Here is a 19,345-nt window from a genome sequence, read left to right as displayed (position 1 = left end):
CCTGACCCGCAGGCCCCTGGAGAGGGGAGGGGGAGCCCAGGTGACCTGGGGGCAGGAGGCGGTTTAGAACGGAGACCCGCCCAGGGGTGTCGGGTCCCACTGACTCTGCGTCTCCTTTTCCTGTCGCACCTGTGGGTTCTGGGGGTTAAGTCCTCGCTTTAAAGACCCTCTCCTGTTTCCTTCCTGCTCCTGGTGAACACTAGGAAGAGATCCTAAGGTTTTTTAACGATTCTACAAAGCAGTGCAGTTCCTGGAAGTGCCGTGGAAAGAGCAGCGACTTAGGGTAGGAATCAAGGGGGTCAGTCCTGCGGGCTCCAGTTTCTGCACTGTGTATGAGAGAGTTGCCTGAGGACAGCTTTTGCAATGTGTGCCATGGGATGATTCCCAGTGACTGCGGTTGATTGCTAAAATGTGTTGTTTGCATGCTTGGTTTCAGACACTAGCCTAAGCACTGATTCCTTTAGGAAACTCCATGGAAACCACGAGATGGATAGTCCTATTAGACCTTTTGTTTTAGAGATGAGAAAAGTGAGCTGGCAGGGGTTAAATGATTTTCAAAAGGGTGACGCTGGATGTTTTATTGAAAACCTCAATGTTTCCTGATGCATGTTGTTGGAGGAGATATGTTTCCTTTCTCCTGTGACCAGGGGTTTGTATTCAGCTTGGCAGAGAATGGATTGGACACCATAAGGAATGTGAAGTAGCACGTGTTCCGACTGCTCAATGGACAGTTAAATCAGAACCTAGGACATGTGAGTCTATAAAAGAGTACAGTGTAAGAGGTTACGGTTGCATTTTGCGTAATACAAGTTATTGAGTTGAAGTTGCATTTGTTAATTTTAAAATATGGAAGGAAGTATGGAGTTTAGTCCACTTGAGGATTTATTCAATGGAATATCAGACTTTGTTTCTTTTTACTGGCACTGTGGAAATGCGAATGATAACAGGTTGGTGACCTCTTTCAGGTGGAAACATTGCCAGAGGAGGAGGTCATCAAGTTGGCAAAGAAGCCATTTTGTGAAGCACCTGTTGACTCAAGGCTTTTGATGATGAATTCACGTATGGAGACTTTACTTTAATTCTTCCTAGATCTTTGCATTTGGTGAGTCACAGAAAGTATCTGAGTAGATAATTATTTGTAAGCATGTCCACAATAATCTCATGTAGTATGCATAACAGAGTAACAGATCTCAGATGGGGAAATATTGCCATTTCCTTTGTTGCATTGAAGAAAAGTAATCATGACATAATATTTTCTTTTAAAAAAAAATTTTTTTTTTTTGCCTTGAGGTATGCCACTGTGTTGACCAAGCATGATTGTTGGTAGGTAGGATAGCAAGAACTTGAATTCAGGGATTTGACTGTCATGTGTCCATCTGTTGTTTTTCATTGATTTCTTTGAATAGATCCAGACTGGCAGCTGTCACAGTTTAGCTTTTGACTTTCCCAGCTGTGGGCATCCTGATGGCCCTCAGCTCCCTGTCAACACAGACAAGTCTATAAGGAACATGAGGATAAATATCCCTATGCATGTCCCCTTGCTTAAGCAATATGTAGGTAAAGTACCGACAGGTGGAATTTCTGGGTAAAAGAATGTTTACGTCTTTGACTAAGCAGTGCCAGGTGGCTCTTCTGAAGAGCTCAACCTGTCCACACATGGCCTGCATTCTCTTCTCTAGGTTTCTGACTTGTGCATGTTGAGTAGCTAGCACACTGTTTTTGTTGGTATATTTCTTAGTTTCTATTCTGATGCTTTTCATTGGGGGATTCTCTCCCATGAAAATGAGCTTCCTCTGGATCCCCCTGCCCATTCCTCCGCTTGACCTTGTTTTCTTCTTATCGCACATGTAAGTTCTCTGGGGATGTTGGATTGTTTGTCCATTATGAGACCAACACAGGCCCTCTAGAACTTTCAAACAATTAGTAAAATTCCTAAAGAGAAAGTGAACCCAGAAATTGTGCTAGCATTTTGGGAAGAAAAGTGTTGGATGATATATTCAAAGCATGAAATTCTATTTTATTCTTTCCAAAATATCTCTGGGCAATGAAATGGAAGTCAGGGTGTCTGAGGAAATGATCATCTGTTTCCAGTTTTCTGGGATTTGGTTTAAGTGGTCAAGTTGTGATACGTATTAATTCATGGATCCAATAGGGTGATAATTCTTTTAGGTTACCTTAGGTGCCTTCAAACTGAGGTTGTTGGCTGTCCTCAGGTTTCTGAGGAGAGCTAGGCATAGTTAGTGACATGGAGCCATGACAGTTGTTGGTACACCTGCAACCCTAGTGCAGTCTTGAAGAGGCAATGTGTCTGTCCCATTTCCAAACCTTCAGGCTCAATGTGCACGTTTGAGAATGGTTCCAGCCATTTTCTCATCCCTTGGATCATTCCCCTCATATGTCCTGTGAGACATTTTCTATGTGAGGCTTGAAGAAGAGGAGACTATTCTGTAAAGAAAACCTTGTGATCTGTGCGGTATAATATTGAATAAAGTCATTGAGAAATCAGAAATTCTGTTTAAAGATATTTACATCTTAGCCAAATAAAATCTATTTCTAGGCATCCTGGTGAAGACAAGGATTTATCTTTATATCTACCATCATCTGTTTTTTTCACTTGCATGAAGTTCATCAATTTATAGGCCGTTTTATGAGATGTGCATCTAGATCCCATTTAAATGACACACTTTTAAATGGTAGACCTTTTTACATGAGTGCTTTATCAAACACAGGTTTGGGCTCACGAGCCCATATATCAGTAGTTAGCTGGAACATGTTCTTCAGTTTGGCCTATCCCTCAGTATCCCCCGATGTCATCTCTTCAATCAGCTTCATTCCTCCTGCTCCATCACTGGCTTTCATAGAAACCACATGCTGTCTATAAATCAGGGATTCCAGTCCTACAACATTGCATTCTTTGAGTATTTAAAGTAATCCAATTTTCACTTCACCATGCCTGACATCAGCAGTAACATTTATCAGCAAATGTTAGCTTTTCCAAGATGCAATTCTATGTGCTCCTCTCCCAAAGAGGCTTACTAGGCATATCGCATACATAATTATTAAGTAAAGGCTGTAATTTTTAAAATGTCATCCATTGTGCAGTTGACACATGTCTGAGATACTTTTTATTTTGGAGGAGGTATTATTTAATAGGGAATTTCAACAGCTATGTAATAGTGAAATGAGAAGTCTTGCATCCATTTTATTCTTTGTGTATGACGATTTTTATGAGTAAGGATAAGATACTTCCTTGTTCTAATGCAGATGATGCCCACTTCTGTGAATGTATGCGGAGAGTCACCTGCTACTTGGATGCTGGATGTTGTGCTTGACACTAACATCTTACTTGGTAGGTGTCAGAAAGTCGATACTGAAGTTAAGCTCTTGTGTTCTAGTAGCTGTGCTGAAGATCCTTGGTGTGCCACCTTCTGCAATCCATGCTGCTCTTCATGTTCCTTACTGACTTCCTGGTGATGAGCATCATGGTCTCCTGGTCTTTAGAATGGCCAAACATTGTACTGTGAATGGGGAAGATGGGCATGTGGAAGGCTCCAGGGAGGAGGGATCATTGATCATGTACCCTAATCCATGTGCCTGTTTAATGACCTGTTTTTTCTTCTTGGGTTTTAAGGGAGACAGTGCCCTCAAACACTTCTGTGCAGCTGGGAATGCAGGCTTCTGCTTCACCTTGAAGGACGCATTAATGATTTATTTCCAGAAGATACGAGAAGAGAGAAGTGAGCCTCTAGTATCATGCAGGTTCCTTGCATTGCCCATGGGTTAGAAGAGAGAAGAGTTGCTTCATGAGATTTGATCCCCTTTTACCTGAAAAGTTCCACACATGGGTGAGTCCCCAGCATGTTTACACACCATTTCAGACACCTTTCTGGACAGAATTGAATCAGAGCCCCTGATGATGTGGAAGAGCTAAAGATGGGTTTGCTATGAATTTTCTATTTCATTTCTCAGGGTCTGAGTCAAGCCAGCCATTGTGCTGTCAGCGCATGAGCTGCTGGTCAAATGTGAGGAAGTGGTCTTGCTTTATGAAAACACCACCCTGATTCAGTGAGCCAGAGGCAGCCTGCAGTCCCTGTTTTCCTGTAAAGGCAGATTGCTGTGGATGGCCTCTAACCTCGTCATGCAGCCCTGCTCAGAGTAGGGGATTGAGGGTCCAGGCAGATCCCTAGTTCCTTTTGACTTTTATTGCCATTGGGCCACCCCAGTGTCCTTGGACTCTACCTGGTCTTCTGGCCTGGGTCAGGGGATGTGAGGTTTGGAATCCCCCTCTGTGGCAGGATCCCAGGCCCCCCACCACTTGAGGGCAGGCACAAGCCTTCCCCAATTGTGTTAGAGGGGGAGAATTCTCCCACCCATCCTCATCCATGCTCATCCCGCATTTTGTAGCTTGATACCTGAAGACCTTTATTCATTGACTTAGTGGTTAGTGATGATGGTTGCTGCCGCAGTCTGGCTGGGCACAATTCAGGAGCCACTTGTCAAAAGAAATGAACTTTATTTTTAGAACCACACACGCCAAACAAAACAGCTCCTCAGGAAAAACCCTCAGAGCCCAAATGCCACCACCGGCTTCCCACTAGCCTCTCTCACCAACACACGCCTCTCCACCTCCCAAAATCCTCCTGCTCTTGAGGCCAATTGGCTGGGTCGCGTGGGCGGAGCCAAAAAAGTCCCCCAATGAGCAGCTCCGTGGTCTGAAAGGGAGGGAAACAGCCCAATGAGCATCACCGCAGAGGAGCCATTCAGCTAGTCGTTGCTGGGGCCGCTGTGAGACAATCATCAGCTGGCAGTCTGAACGTTTGCTGGCAGCTGGAAGTTTGCTGGGGCCCCTTCGGCTGTGGCTCTCAACATCTCCCCCTTTCTGTTTAAACAACAAGCATGTGGCTTAGGGACCGTGCCTGCCTTAGGTTGTCCAATAGTACATATGGTCCTTACCCGTTATCGGATGAGCTGACCTTAAGGTGTCAGCCTCCTGTCTTAGGTTGATACCACTGCAATTGGATCATACCCGTCACTGACTACCGGTCCAGTATACAGCCACACCTGTGGAGAGATCTTTGTACCAGCAGGGGGTGAGGTTCTTTGCCTCACCTCTGTTGGCCACCAAATTTTAGCTTAACAATCATGACAAGCAGAAGGGACAAAGATACACCAAACCAATTGACGGTTCCTTTTGGAAAAATTGTACCACCGATGACATCATCAGCAAAAATACCACAACACTATCACAAGTCGCTGCACCAACAGATAGTTCACAATGCATACAAGTGAGTTCACAATGCATACAAGTGACACATAGTCTAGGAAAGTTCTGCAAGCAGTTCAGTGATGGCTATTGCAGAAGCTGTAGATTGGTTTTATCTTTGTCTTCACCAGCACTGGGATGAAGATAGGAATTCTGGCAATAATGGCTAAAGAAAAAATTATGTAACATTCCAGAAGGCACTAAAAGAAAACAATTTTCTTAACAATTTATATTATCTTGAAGAGAATTATTAAATTTAATGAAAAGGAAAGGTGAAAGTAAGCAAACAGATCTGTTAACCTCCTTTTTTGTTCACATATTAAAACAATCCTCAACAGTTGTTTACCCAATTTAAATTAAACCATTTAAATCACGTGAATAAAAAATATATATTTGGATCCATTTTTTCATGAGCGCTCATCATATATGATATATGGACATACATACATTCAAACATATAACACAAAACACAAGTGTGCACACATAATATAATACATACAACACATAACATAATAGTAAAGGCCTTATAACTTTTTACAGGTGAAATCTCCATTGCAATGTTTAAAAACTCTATAGTCGAAAAATAGAACTGATCAGCAAAACATTAACCTAGGTCTGTATGAGCTCAAAAAACAAAATAGAACTTCATGATATGGGAAAGGGCAATAATAAAATAGATATTGAAAAAAGCATCCTGGTTCTGTTGCAGATGTAAGAATAGCCAAATTGGAGTTTTGGATATCAGCTGTTATGGATTTGAGCCAAATCATCTTCTTTTTGGTCTCTAGAAATCGCTTTAGTTAATCTCTCTGGAATCCAAATTCCCTGCTGTTGTTCCTGTGGAAACACACAAACAGACCTCTGACTCCAGACAATTACTGGGTCAGGACCTTTCCATTGTCCTGTTAGAATATCTTTCCAAAGTACCTTGGGCTTATGTACATTTTTTGGACACATATACCTTTCCGCAGCACTAAGTCCTGATGAATCCAAATTTAAAAAGTTTAGAGTAAAAAGGGTTATTTTAAGTTTATCTTTGGGGAATATATACCCCTTCCCAATTCCATCTTTTTGCTTTAATAAGTACATTTTAATAGTTTGATGAGCTCTTTCAACTATGCCTTGTCCCTGTGGATTGTATGGGATTCCTGTTATATGAGTTATGCCAAATGATGAGCAAAATTGTTTAAAAGAGGTAGAAGTATAACCAGGGGCATTATCTGTTTTTAACTGTTTTGGCAATATTTTGTAAGTAATGAGCTATAACATCTTTAGTTTTTTCTCCGGCATGAAGGGAGCCCATCAAAAATCCAGAAGAAGTATCAACTGTAACATGCAAATATTTTAATTTTCGAAATTCTGGCAAGTGTGTGACGTCCATCTGCCAAATATGGTTAGGTATCAATCCTCTAGGATTGACTCCAAGATTAACTTGTGGTAAAAAGGTCACACAATTTTGACATTGTTTTATTATTTGTCTAGCTTGTTCTGTAGTTATTTTAAAATGCTTTTGTAAAGTATTAGCATTGAAAATTTATAGCTTCTTCTAATGTAGAGAAAATATGTATGTCATGTGTAGTTTTATCTGCTAAATCATTGCCCAAACTAAGGGCTCCTGGCAATCCTGTATGGGCCCTGATATGTCCTATAAAGAATGGATCTTTTCTGTCCCAGATTAGACTTTGTATAGTGGAAAGCAAAGAGAAAACAGTAGAGGAAGGGGAAATCCTACCAGTATCTTCAAGGGATACTATAGCATTAACTATATACTGACTATCGGAAAATAAATTAAATACAGAATCTTTAAACATCACAAAAGCTTGTAATACTGTATTAAGCTCTACCTTTTGAGCTGATTGTTTGGGTACTAAAAATGTAAAAGTTTGATCAGGTGTAACTATTGCTGCTGTACCATTATTTGACCCATCAGTGAATATATTTGGAGCATTCATGATAGGTGTTTTTGGAAAAATTACAGGATGCGATGACCAAAAAGACAATAAAGGATTAGATGGTAAGTGGTTATCAAATGAAACATTAGATTTGCACATGATTATTGCCCAAGTATTTCACTCATTAGCTAAGTCATCAATTTGATTCATAGTATATGGAGTAATAATTTTATTGGGAGAAATCCCAAACACTCCCTTTGCTGCTTTTATTCCTTTGAGTATTAATTGTCCTACAGCCTCAGGATACCTAGTAAGAATAGTGTTAGGAGAATATGATAAATGTATCCACAATAATGGACCTTCTTGCCAAAATACTCCTGTAGGAATATTTTTTTGGTAGTACAATAAATAATAAAGGCAAACTTATATCAATTCTATCCAAATGCATATTTTCCATATATGTTTCAATGATTTTTAATGCCTTTTTTGCTTCAGGCGTTAACATGTGGGGTGAATTTGGATCTGATGGACCTTTTAGGATATCAAATAAAGGTCCTAACTCTCCTGTTTGTATGCCTAGATAAGGCCTTATCCAATTTATGTCTCCCAATAACTTTTGAAAGTCGTTAAGTGATTCGAGTTGATCTACTCGTATTTGAATTTTTGGTGGACGGACCATGGTTGAGGATAATAGAACTCCTAAATAATTAATTGGAAAATTTAATTGTACTTTATCTATTGCTATCTCTAGATTATAATTTTTAATAAGTTTGTAAGTGTGGCATAACATTCTAGCAAAGTGTTTTTATCTTTGTGTGCTAATAATACATCATCCATATAGTGAAATATTTGTAGTTCAGGATTTTGATTTCTAAGTGGCTGGATTGCTTTGTTAATAGTTGGACTATTAGCCATCCCTTGAGGGAGTACTTTCCATTCATATCTCTTATCAGGACCTTCATGATTCAGTGCAGGGATAGTAAATGCAAAACATGGACTATCCTCAGGATGAATTGGAATTGAAAAAAAAAATCTTTAATATCTATAACTAAAACATACCAGGTTTTTGGTAAAGCAGACAATTGGGGATTCCCTGATTGAGCAGGTCCCATAATAACCATCTCATTATTAATGGCTCTTAAGTCTTGCAATAATCTCCATTTACCAGATTTCTTTTTAATGACAAAAAATGGGAGTATTATGGGGAGATACAGAAGGTTGTATATGTCCCTTTGCTAATTGTTTTTTGACCAGATCATGGGCTGCTTGTATCTTTTCTTTAGTCAGGGGCGACTGAGGAACCCGTACTGGTCTTTCTGATTTCCAAGTAATTTTGATTGTCTCAGTGGCCCTTTCTGAAAACCCAATCCATGTCTATTTATTCCTTGATCTATTTGAATTGGTGCTGTCATACCTTGTTCTTGTTCTCTTAATCTTTTTTGTTTCCTGAAGCCTTGTCTAGCCCTAGTAGTGGGCGCGTTAGGATTGATGTTATTCGTTAATGTCAAACCTAATTGATCTAGGACATCTCGTCCCCATAAATTTTAGGAAGATGATCCAATACATAGGGCTGTATAGTTCCTTCACATCCTTCAGGATCCTTCCAATCTAATACCATTGCACTTCTATGGGGATTAGTTGCCACTCCTAGGCCCTGAAGCGTTTGAGTGGTTTGTTGTAATGGCCAATGTTTTGGCCATTCTTGACGAGATATGATGCTAAGGTCAGCACCTGTGTCCAGTAGCCCATTAAATTCATGTCCTTGAATATTTAGTTTTAGCATTGGGTGAGAATGTAAATTTAAAGACAGCATAGCCCAATCCACACCTGTGGAGCGTAATCCCCTGGAACCTCTTTCTACAGAACAACTGGAAAATTTATCATGCAGGCTGGGTATTATTAATACTGTGCTATTCTATCTCCTGGTGAAATTACTGATATACCTCTTGGAGAACTAGCTATAATTTTTATTTCACCTTCATAATTGGGATCAATTACCCCAGGACTTATCATAAGTCCGTTTAGTGTAGAAGAACTGCGTCCCAATAATAAGCCTACTGTTCCTTGGGGAAGAGGTCCTTTTACTCCTGTGGGAATGATTTGAACTCCCATCTCTGGAGTTAGTACTGCTCTGGCGGAGGCGCAGATGTCCAGCTCTGCGTTCCCTCTAGTTTGTCTGATGAGGGATTTAATGGATAATGTGTCTTGGGCACTACCCTGATGGTGTGGCTGGGTTCCTCGATTGCCCCGTATATTTGTGGTTGTGGGCCCTGGAGCATTGGGCCCCCCAGTCCATTTTTTGGCAGTGGAGCCTGATGCCTTTCTCCACGATATCGTGGGTAAACACTTGGTCCTAGTCCGTTTTTTGATAACAGAGTACCCTCTATGGTGGTTTGAGAACGGCATTCATTAGCCCAATGTCTCCCTCTATGGCATCGTGGGCAAATACCTGGTATTCTATTCCTTTGATACCTAGCTTTGTTAAACCCTCCTCCTATGGGGCAACTTTTTAAAAAATGTCCTGTTTGTTCACAATTGTAGCATGTTTTTGGCCTGGCATCTAAAGCCTGTTGTACTGCTGCCAAGACTTGCCCTTGTTCGTTAATGTCTCTGCATAATTTAATATATGTGTTTAAATCTTCATGTCTCCATGGTCTAATGACCTCTCTGCAGCAAGGATTTGCTTGGTCATAAGCCAGTTGCTTTATAAATGGCATTGCTTGTTCTGTATCCCCAAAAATTCTTGAAGCCGTTTGAATAAGCCTGTCTACAAATTCAGCGTAAGGTTCATTAGTTCCTTGTATTACCTTAGATAATTGTCCTTGTAAATCTTCATGTCCCTGTAAAGTTTTCCATGCCCTAACCGCATCTATAGCAATTTGTGCATATAAGCCAGGATCATATTCAACTTGTTGCCATTGACCCTCATAAGGTCCTTTTCCTAACAACATATCTAGATTTCTTTGAGGGTAACCGGCTGCTGCATTTCACCTAGCTGTCTCCATGCAAAATTCCTCATTGGCAACCTTCCATAACAAATATTGTCCTCCATTTAGGACAGATTGACACATTTAGCCCAATCTGCTTGCGTCATGTCCAAGTTGGTAATGGATTAAACCATGCTCAGAGTGAAGGGTGCTTGCGGGCCACAGGTAGTTACAGCCTCCTTTAATTGCTTCACTGTTTTGAAATCTTTTCATGGGGGTCAGCCTGAAAGCGCAGGTGCCATGAGTACATATCCTACATGTGACAGCATGCCTGACTCCATGAGGCATAACTGCACGTTGTCCTCTTCAGTGAACCTGGTGGACCCCTGGACCAACATCAGAATGGAATGGGCTTGGGGTCAAGAGGGTGCACTCCTGTCTCCAGAATAGGGACCTGCAAGGTGATTTGACTTAGGAAGGCTGAGAAAAGACTATTCTCCTCGATTCTGTCTCCTGCGTGCAGTGTAAGGTCCGGGGCTTCAACAGTAGAATGGGTAAGACAGGGAGTTTAGGTAGAGTCATAGTGCTCTGGGGAAGCCCCTGGGACGATGTATCCCACCACACTACACCTTTCTGTCCTCCCCCAGGGCCACAGAGATGTGGTCTTCACTCATGGGAAAAGAGAGGTCCATTGCTACTGAGGGGGACTCAGTGAGAGCTCACAGAGAATGAGGTAGCATTGCAGCCCACGCCAGGGAGGAGGTGTCTCTTGAGCCCTGAGAAGAGTGGGCAGGAGGATAGACACTCCTGGAAGGTGCATTCCAGGTTGGAGAGCACGTAGCCAAGGGGAAGAAGAGTGTCAGGCCTGCCCAGAGGAGGGGAGAGCTGGTCATACCATGAATCTAATGCTCCTTCGTTGAAGGTTCTTTGCCTAGCGACCTGTCCTGTCCCTGCCTGTACAGCCACTGTGTCTTGCCTGAGATGGACTTGTGTGTTCAGAACCAGGGACGGTTCAGGAGGGTAGGGTCAGAGGTTTGCTCTGGAGGCCGTGGCGAAGGCAAGGCCAGGGTTTTGCTGACTCCACACCTGCCTCCCCACAGTGCCTCACCTTCCTTCCTGGGGACCTGGGTGAACTTCTACACCGAGGCTTCCCATCAGCCTCCAGGCTCTCTGAGTCTGCAGCTGCTGCTGCCATACATATGGCTCCTCCTGAGTGGCTTTAACCTGGAGCACCAAGCACACCACCTGCTGGCCCAGGTTGAAGATGGCAAATCAAGCCAGGCAGAGCCTGAGAGCCAGGCGGACCGGGGTGAGTACCTAAGGGTATAAGAGGAAAGGTCCGACTGTTGTCCCACTGCAGGGAGTGTGTATGCCTGGTGTTGGGCTGGAAATTAGGATAAGCCTTTGTCCATTCAGGAAGTGACCCCAGTCTGCAAAGAGGTCCCGTGTGGGCTAAGGGCCCGAGTTCTTCCTGGCAGCAGGGGTATTGTCTGTCTGTGCAAAGGTCAGGGCAAGGCAGTCATGTTGGCATCTTTTCTCCTCTAGCTACAAGCTCAGTTTCTGTCATGGCTCCTAAGCCAACCCCAGAGCCAGAGCCTTCTCCCAGGGAAGGGGCAGAGCTGGAGTCCAGGACATCAGGGGTCTCTACTCGGTACTCCCCATGTCTCCAGTACAACAAGCGGGTGGGAGGCAGCTGCCTCATTCACGTCTACCTGGAAAACGAAAGGACAACACAGTATAAGAGCATCCTGGTGAGTCTTCGAGCAGGGGAGTCTCCTGGGAGCCCACACTGGGGAAGACCGAGTCCACAGCAAACACCTTGGACTAGGCCTGTGTTCTTGAATTGGAGCTTCTGGAATGTCAGGAAGGAGAGCAGAAAATGAGGAAGAGAGAGTTCTGTGTTAAGAGCTTGACTTGAGAGGCAGGAGAGCAAAAGCATGCCAGGTCTGGGTGAGAGTGGGCCTGCGTGTTTTGGGGTGTGCAGGCCAGAAGTGCAGGAGCAAGTGCTGGGTTCAAAGAAGGTCAGAGAAATATCGAGGGTACAGGCGATCCTCTATGGACCTTGGTATTGAGGAGGAGTATATTGAACCATGGAGGTTGAAGGGGAGTTGGCAGTCATTTTCTTGTGTGTGGGAGGGGATATGTTGCTGGTTGAAGGGAAGGGAGCCATTGTAGAATGATTAGGGTGGGTAAGTGTGGGTCACAGACAGACAACTGGGGGCCTTGGAGGGGCCCATTAGTGTCCTAGTTTGCATGTATGTGAATAGAGATTTAGCAGGTCTCTCTGCAGGACCTTCCTGGGTGTGGAGTATCCATCATGAGACTCTGGTGTCCAGCTGCAGGGGAGCCATGTTGAACCACTGCACCTGCTGGGTCCGAACCTCCTGACACCCCAGCAAGCACTGACACTCTCGAGCCCAGCAACTTCCATGCCTATCATTAAAGAGTCCTGAGTGTATGTGTGGTGCCCTGGCTGTCAGGACCAAAGCACCTAGGGTTTGTGCCTGGTCCACACAAAAATGCAGCTACATCCCAGACCAGAGCAGGGACATGGAAGCCCACTGGACTATCCCTCCCATCTTGATGAGATTATACTGTGTCTGTGCAAAGCCTGTTTGGTCCTTGTTCCCTTCTCCCTGTAGGGCATAGCAGGTTGAAGCAAACTCTTGTACCAAGATTGGGCTAGAAGCACATAGGAAGACCCCACATGATCACATGAAGGCCTCAGGTAGCAGGGTAACAAGATGGTGCCCTTATGTTGAGAGCTCAGATGTCTCTGATTGTCCTTGGGCACTTTCCTCTGGGTAGCTACTTCCAAATTCCCTCTCTGATGAGCTTTCTCCAACCCTGCTCAGGTGAACTGCCAGGACAGGACTCCAGCCGTCATCCGCAAGGCCTTAGATGTACACTTGCTCCAGCAGGAGGATCCAAAAAACTATGAGCTTCTGCATATTGTCTGGAACCATCAGAGTAAGTGGAACCATCAGAGGGTAGGGAGCAGTGAGTCACAGTGGGCTCAGGATAACTGGGAGCCAAAACACAGTGTGCGTTGACCCAATGCCCAGGAAGAGTATGGTAGGACTTGTGCATAAAACAAAGTGTAATGATGGGGCATAAATCTGCAGGTTCTTCATGTTCCCCAGGGGCTGTGGACCTGCCTATCATGTGTTCTTTCCTTGGCCTGAGGAGGCATTGCAAAGCTATTTTCCATGAGGGGCCAAGAAGAGAGGCTTCTTTGTCTTGTGTCAAAGAAGACAGACAACCACAGGGTGCCTACTTTGGCAGCCTTTCCTGACCTAGACGAGTACATGAGAAAAGCAGTTCAATGAAGAATCATTTCTGGCTTCCAATCTTTCTATTCATTGCAAACTGAGTCCACTTAGGACCAGAGGCCATTTCTAGAGAGAAGTGTGTGGTAGAATAGAACCCTCCACAGCTCATAAACTCTTCTAACTCTTGAGGGAGAGAGAGAGAGAGAGAGAGAGAGAGAGAGAGAGAGAGAGAGAGAGAGAGAGAAGAAGAAGAAGAAGAAGGAGGAGGAGGAGGAGGAGGAGGAGGAGGAGGAGAAGGAGAAGAAGAAGAAGAAGGAGGAGGAGGAGGAGGAGGAGAAGGAGGAAGAAGAAGGAAAAAGAAGCAGAAGAAGAAGGAAAAAGAAGCAGAAGAAGAAACGGAGGAGGAGGAGGAGGAGGAGGAGGAGGAGGAGGAGGAGGAGGAGGAGGAGGAGCTCCTCACTGCTTGGAGGAGGAGGAGGAGGAGGAGGAGGAGGAGGAGGAGGAGGAGGAGGAGGAGGAGGAGCTCCTCACTGCTTGGAGGAGGAGGAGGAGGAGGAGGAGGAGGAGGAGGAGGAGGAGGAGGAGGAGGAGGAGGAGGAGGAGGAGGAGGAGCTCCTCACTGCTTCACTCCAGGGAGCAGGTGGAAGACAGCCACTTTGTTGATGTCCTCCTACATTGACAGAGCCTGAGGGAGACAAAGCGCATCCTGGTAAGCCCGACAGCAAAGCTGCCTCCTGGGTGTCCACACAGTGGAAGGCAGGAGACACAGCCAACCCTGGGGCTGTGGTGGGAAATAAAGAAGAGAGAGGTCCGTCTTACAGGCTTGAACTGAGGAGGGAGAGCTTCAGCATGCCCAGCTCCAGCGGTGAGTGTGGTGAACGCGATACCCCACTCACTGTCTTGACCCGGTCACAGTGAGAAAAAGTGTTGGCAAGGCCGCTCTCCCACTGTCTTGACAGGGTCACAATGAGGATGAATGCTGGCAAAGCCACTCTGGTTGGTGGGTAACTGAAACCATGAGACCCTTTTTTATGTAATTGGGACTTTGCATTTTCATGCTTATGTTTCTCACAGGAGGCATGAGTATGTTAAATGCCAAACAAATTAAATTTCAGATGGCTAGAACATAACAGGTAGTTCATGCCTTGGAGGCTATTCTACTACCCCTCAGCATATCAAGGACAAAGTAGAAGGCTATTCTTCTATCTTAGTACATTGTGGACAAACTTAATAACGAACAACAATCATCCTCTGAAAGGTCATGAGAACGAGTGCACCTTGACTGAGAAACAAAGAAACTCTTTGAGAACTAGTGTACCTTGACTGAGAAACAAAGAAACTCTTTGAGAAAGCAGCTCAACCAGTTTTATGAGAATAAATTTAGGAATTAATTAAAATAGCTTTATAAGACACAGTTTTAGAATAATGTTAGAAATATTATTTTATTTAGATTCTTAAGTTGTATAGATTTCTGATATGTTTTAAGGATGATTCATAAACTTTAGGATATTTTAAATATAAGATTTAAAGGGACTTTTTTAGATGGGAATTTTAGATTAAAAATAAAGTACAAGTGTACTTTAAGTTAATGATTGGTTAGGAAACTCAGAGTCTGGTTACGTAATTTGGCATTAGTTAATAAGAAAATAACATATCTTGGAAAAATAGTAAATCTTGGGAAAATCTGAAGGGTGTAAATTGATGACATGTTTTATTGATGATTCTGTACTTTTGATGATTGTATGGCTGGGGGTCATATCCTGGAAGGATGTAGATTGGTGTGCTCTCAATCATGGTTAAGGAAATGTCATGTCTTGGCAAAGTTTTAAATCATATAATTAATGATGTATTGTGAATCTATAATGATGAGAAAAATTGTAATAAAAGGGGACCCAGAGAAAGCTGCTTTAGCTCTCTCTCTGGAGATTGCTCGAACGGAATGACTCCTGTCTCATCTTTTCGCCAACGCCACTCATCCTTCAGGACTCCCTGGACCCTGCTAGGGCAGGACCCCGGCCTGTGTATTGTGGGTTTTGCAGGCCAGAAGTGCACACGGAAGTGCTGTGGACAGATGAAGGCAGAGATATGTCCAGGGTGCAGGCTGCAGTGCCTAGAACTTGGTATTCTCAATGAGTGAGGTTGGAGCAGAGGAGGTGGCAGTGACTTGTCACATGTGTAGGAGGGGATGTGTTCCTGGTGGCAGGGAAGGGAACCTCCTTAGCATGACTAGGTGTGGGAAATTGGGGTCGGGATCACCTGGGGGGTCATGCCAAAGCTTCGGAATGTCAGCCTTTGCATGTATGTAAATAGGGAGCTAAAGGGGTTCTTGGCAGAATTTCTATGGATGTGCTGTAGACACACTAATGCTGCAGGTGTCCAGCTGCAGAGGAGACATGTTCAGTGACTGCCAGTGCTGAGTCAAGTACATCATTACAACCAGACCCGCACCGAGCTTCCAGAGGTCAGGGCCTCTCAAGGCTGTCATGAAGCACTCAAGTGCACACTCTTGTATCTGAGTCTGTTTTGTGTAGTGGCAGTCAGGACCAAAGTTTTTAGTTTATCTGCCTCTTCCACCCACAAAGGCAGCCTGCATCCCAGAGCAGGTGCGCAGGTCCCTGGCCCATTGCTCTCATCTCAGTGAGATGAGTGTCTGTGCATAGGCAGTTTGGTCCTTTGACCTGAGTGGAATGTGGCTCCCCAGGGGGAGGGGAGATGGCAGGTACAGGCAAACATTTGTACCAGGATTGTTCTAGTAGCACATTGCAAGAACCCAGGGGGTATATGGAGGACACACTCAGGTAGCAGGATAACAAGATTGTGCCCTTGTATATGTAGCTGAGGTTTCTCCTGAATGTTTGACCACAGTGTTCTGGGTAGCTCCTCTAAAAGCCATTCTCTGATGACATTTGTTCCACCCTGATCCAGGTGACGTGTCAGGAGAGGGTGACGAGCCTCATCCGCAGGGCCTTGGACCAAAATTTGTTGCAGCATGAGGATGTGGACAACTTTGAGCTACTGAGGATGATGTCTGAGACTGAGAGTAAGTAGGACAATCAGACAGTGGGGAGACATGATCCACAGTGGGTTCAGGATAACTCACAGCCAAGAGAAAGTGGGCCTTGGCCCTAAAATAGCCAGAGTGTGGTGGGCCTGGTGCAGGAAACCAAGTGCAGTGATGGGCGTGTCCAATGTCGAGGTGTTCAATGAGGCCCCAGAGGGCTGCTGGACCTCCCTAAATGTGTTTCCACCTGGACCTGGTCTGGCAATGCAAAGCTAATATCGATGAGGAGCAAGGCAGAGAGAGGCTCAATCCATCATCAGTTTGGTTTATGGCTCACTGATAAGGATGCCTTCAAATGAAGAGGAGGAGAACATGGGTCCTGATTGGATCAGCATTGCTATGGACAGAAGCAGCACAGGTCCCAATCCATGGCCAGGATATGAGAAGTCCTGCCTAGTCACCAGAATGTCAGGATTGCAGGAACTGGGAACAGGACTCAGTGAAGAGGAAGTCAATGCCAGGGGTCAGCCTGTTTGGGTTCTTTTGGGAACAATTCCAAGTCCTCTGTGCCTGGGTGCCCATCTCCTGAAGATATCAGAATGGCCAGGTTATTATTGCTTCCAGCAACAAAGAAGGGCATCTGAAGAACAGAGGCCACAATGCTGAGCTGTCCACAATGCCAGTGCTCTTTCCTTTCTTGTGAGCAAGACACTCCTAGCCTCCACCATCCCAGCCTGTCCACAATAGAACCCACCATCTGTTGGGCATGTAAGTGAGTTTTCCAATTTTCCCACACCACCTCATTTGGGTTGGCTCTGTCTTACACATGAGGAAGACTGAGGTGCAAGGAGCTGGGCAAGGGGCAGTGTCTGTGAATCTCAGGTACTTGGAAGGCTGCGCAGGAGGATAGGGAATTCCCAACAGCCTCAGAAACTTAGGGAGACCCTGTACCCAAGTAAAAAGGCCTGAGAATGGTATCAGTGCTTAAGTGCCTCTGGTTTTATCCCTGATACAAAAATAAGCCAGTCAATAAGGAATTACCAAACTGAGAATCTACAAAGGTGATTTCAGAAACAGACACTTTCAACCCAAGCATCAGTTGAGAGCAGGCTCCAGACCAGGGAATTTTGTGTTTAACAGACATCAAAAGGGAGGTCTAGCGGGGGCCTGGAAACAACTAGGTGTGATGGCATCTATGCCTTATTGCAGGAGGGTGGCAGTGATGCTGGCCCTCTCCTAGATTTTGAATAACTTGTTTTCATTGGGGAAGCTTTTTGGAAGTGGAATCTATTTTAGTAATCCTGGTCCAGATGAGGTGTTGACTACCATAGGTAGAAGCCTATCCAGAATGCAGTGTCTGTTATTCAGTCTTTCCTGACTGTGACAATGACAAAAAAAGGAAGTCACTTGTCTTTAGTCTTGGTTTCACTCCCGGCCATTGATTGAGAACAGATTTCATCTTGGAGTACTGAACAGAGGCTGCATCTGGACAGAAGAGTGTGATAGATTTGAACTCCTCAGGACGCCCTACCATTGCCAGAGAAAGAAGGAGAAGGAGGAGGAGGAGAAAGAGGACACTCCTGAGTGGGGAGAGGATCACACGATGAAGATCAGGAGGAAGAAGACGAAAAAGCAGGAGGTGAAACAGAAGGAATGGTGGGGGGAGATACACAAGAAGAAAAACAAGAAGAACAAAAAAAGACCCAAAAAGAACTACAAGAAGATGCTGGACAAAAAGAAGAAACAGAAATAGAACAAGAACGAGAATACAAGTACCAAGCAGACAGCTCATGATGAGAAACAAGGGGAAGGAGAGCGAACCTAGAAAACAATAGAGTTCTCCAGGGCACCACCTTGCTGAAGTCCTCCCATGTCCATGCCCAATATGCCTCTGATGGATACCACCTCCCCTCCACGTATTCATCCATGAGTGGATTCATCCAGGGCCAGTGGATGAATTCACCCACCATCTAACGCTTCCCTGAATGTCAATGTCTGAGCATGGCTGCACTGAGGAGAAATACATAAGCACAGGAGCCTTTGGGGTGCCAATACTGATGCAAAATCTGGCAGTGTCCCTTTGGCAGATCCAACCTGCACTTAGAAGTTCTGGGGCCCAGGGTGCTGTTTCCATTGTCAGATGCTCTTTTGGTTTAGAATCTGTACATCATCTTTTCCAGGGAAAAATCATTGAGGGAGTCTTTGGTGGCACTGTAGCTAGATTGGAGGGCTCTCAAGTCTGCTGCTGGCCTGCCCTGGCGGAGACTCTCAGGGGTTGATGATGTTTTGTGGTATAATCCTTGAGTGCCCCCTAACAATTCTCTCCATTTCTCTGCAGAAATCAAGGTCCCTGACCACTCACTCATGTATCTGTCCATGAATCCGCAAATAAAATATCATTTCATCATGAGGAAACACCCCCAGGTCAAGGGAAAGGAGGTAAACACCTACCTTATTCAAGCTGTACTTGTGCTGTGATTCCACTTCCACCTGGGGAAATAAGAGGCCTCATCACCTGGACATATGTGCTAGAAGCCCGTAGAGCCAACTGACAGGCTGGGGTGGCTTTCTGTTTCTGGGTTTGCTGATGTTCCATCTCCCACAGTTCTCAGAATCAACCTGCAAGTCCTCCAGGCCGCTTTCCCACAAGCCGGTGGGAGACACCTGCTTAATTCATGTCCACTTAGCAACACAAAGTCCAAAGATGGCCAAGACTGTCCTGGTAAGCCTGGGAGCAGGGGTGTCCCCTGGTGCTTACACCTGGGTGGGGAGCAGACACTGGTCCAATACCATGGACTACTCATGCCCTCTTGCATTGGAGCTTCTGGATGATCAGGTGGATAGATGGGAATTAAGAAGGAAGAGGTCAGTGTGAAGGGCTGGAGCTGAGATGAGGGAGAGCAGCAGCAAGTCCACCGCCATGTCTGAGGGAGTCTGTCTGTCAGGGGGCAGCCTGCAGTCCAGAAGGGAAGGGGCAGTGGTGACAGATG

The 19,345-nt window shown here is 44.8% G+C and overlaps 1 protein-coding gene and 1 long non-coding RNA gene across 2 annotated transcripts; both read left to right on the top strand.

Moving 5' to 3' along the window:
• Positions 1-970: 970 nt before the first annotated feature.
• Positions 971-3,698, top strand: LOC144249717 (uncharacterized). Its single transcript, XR_013342272.1, has 3 exons — positions 971-1,102; positions 3,265-3,349; positions 3,632-3,698. It is a non-coding gene; the product is annotated as an uncharacterized LOC144249717 (long non-coding RNA).
• Positions 3,699-3,790: 92 nt separating this feature from the next.
• LOC144249892 (ral guanine nucleotide dissociation stimulator-like) lies at positions 3,791-19,046 on the top strand. The gene is made up of 7 exons (XM_077792142.1): positions 3,791-3,845; positions 11,183-11,391; positions 11,628-11,833; positions 12,938-13,052; positions 16,280-16,394; positions 18,694-18,794; positions 18,961-19,046. Exons 3-5 carry the CDS (start codon positions 11,648-11,650, stop codon positions 16,345-16,347), a joined length of 369 nt encoding a protein of 122 aa, XP_077648268.1. The 5' UTR covers positions 3,791-3,845; positions 11,183-11,391; positions 11,628-11,647; the 3' UTR covers positions 16,348-16,394; positions 18,694-18,794; positions 18,961-19,046.
• Positions 19,047-19,345: the final 299 nt, after the last annotated feature.

Source organism: Urocitellus parryii, chromosome 12 (assembly GCF_045843805.1).
Source record: "Urocitellus parryii isolate mUroPar1 chromosome 12, mUroPar1.hap1, whole genome shotgun sequence".
Classification (NCBI taxonomy): Eukaryota; Metazoa; Chordata; class Mammalia; order Rodentia; family Sciuridae; genus Urocitellus; species Urocitellus parryii.
The sequence above is the reverse complement of the archived record's forward strand: the minus strand, read 5'-3'. Positions and strand labels throughout refer to the sequence as shown.

Coding starts and splice junctions, on each gene's coding strand:
- LOC144249892 (XM_077792142.1), top strand. CDS start 11,648: ATGGCTCCTAAGCCAACCCCAGAGCCAGAGCCTTCTCCCAGGGAAGGG. Junction 11,834..12,937: donor CACAGTATAAGAGCATCCTG/GTGAGTCTTCGA, acceptor AACCCTGCTCAG/GTGAACTGCCAGGACAGGAC. Junction 13,053..16,279: donor TATTGTCTGGAACCATCAGA/GTAAGTGGAACC, acceptor ACCCTGATCCAG/GTGACGTGTCAGGAGAGGGT.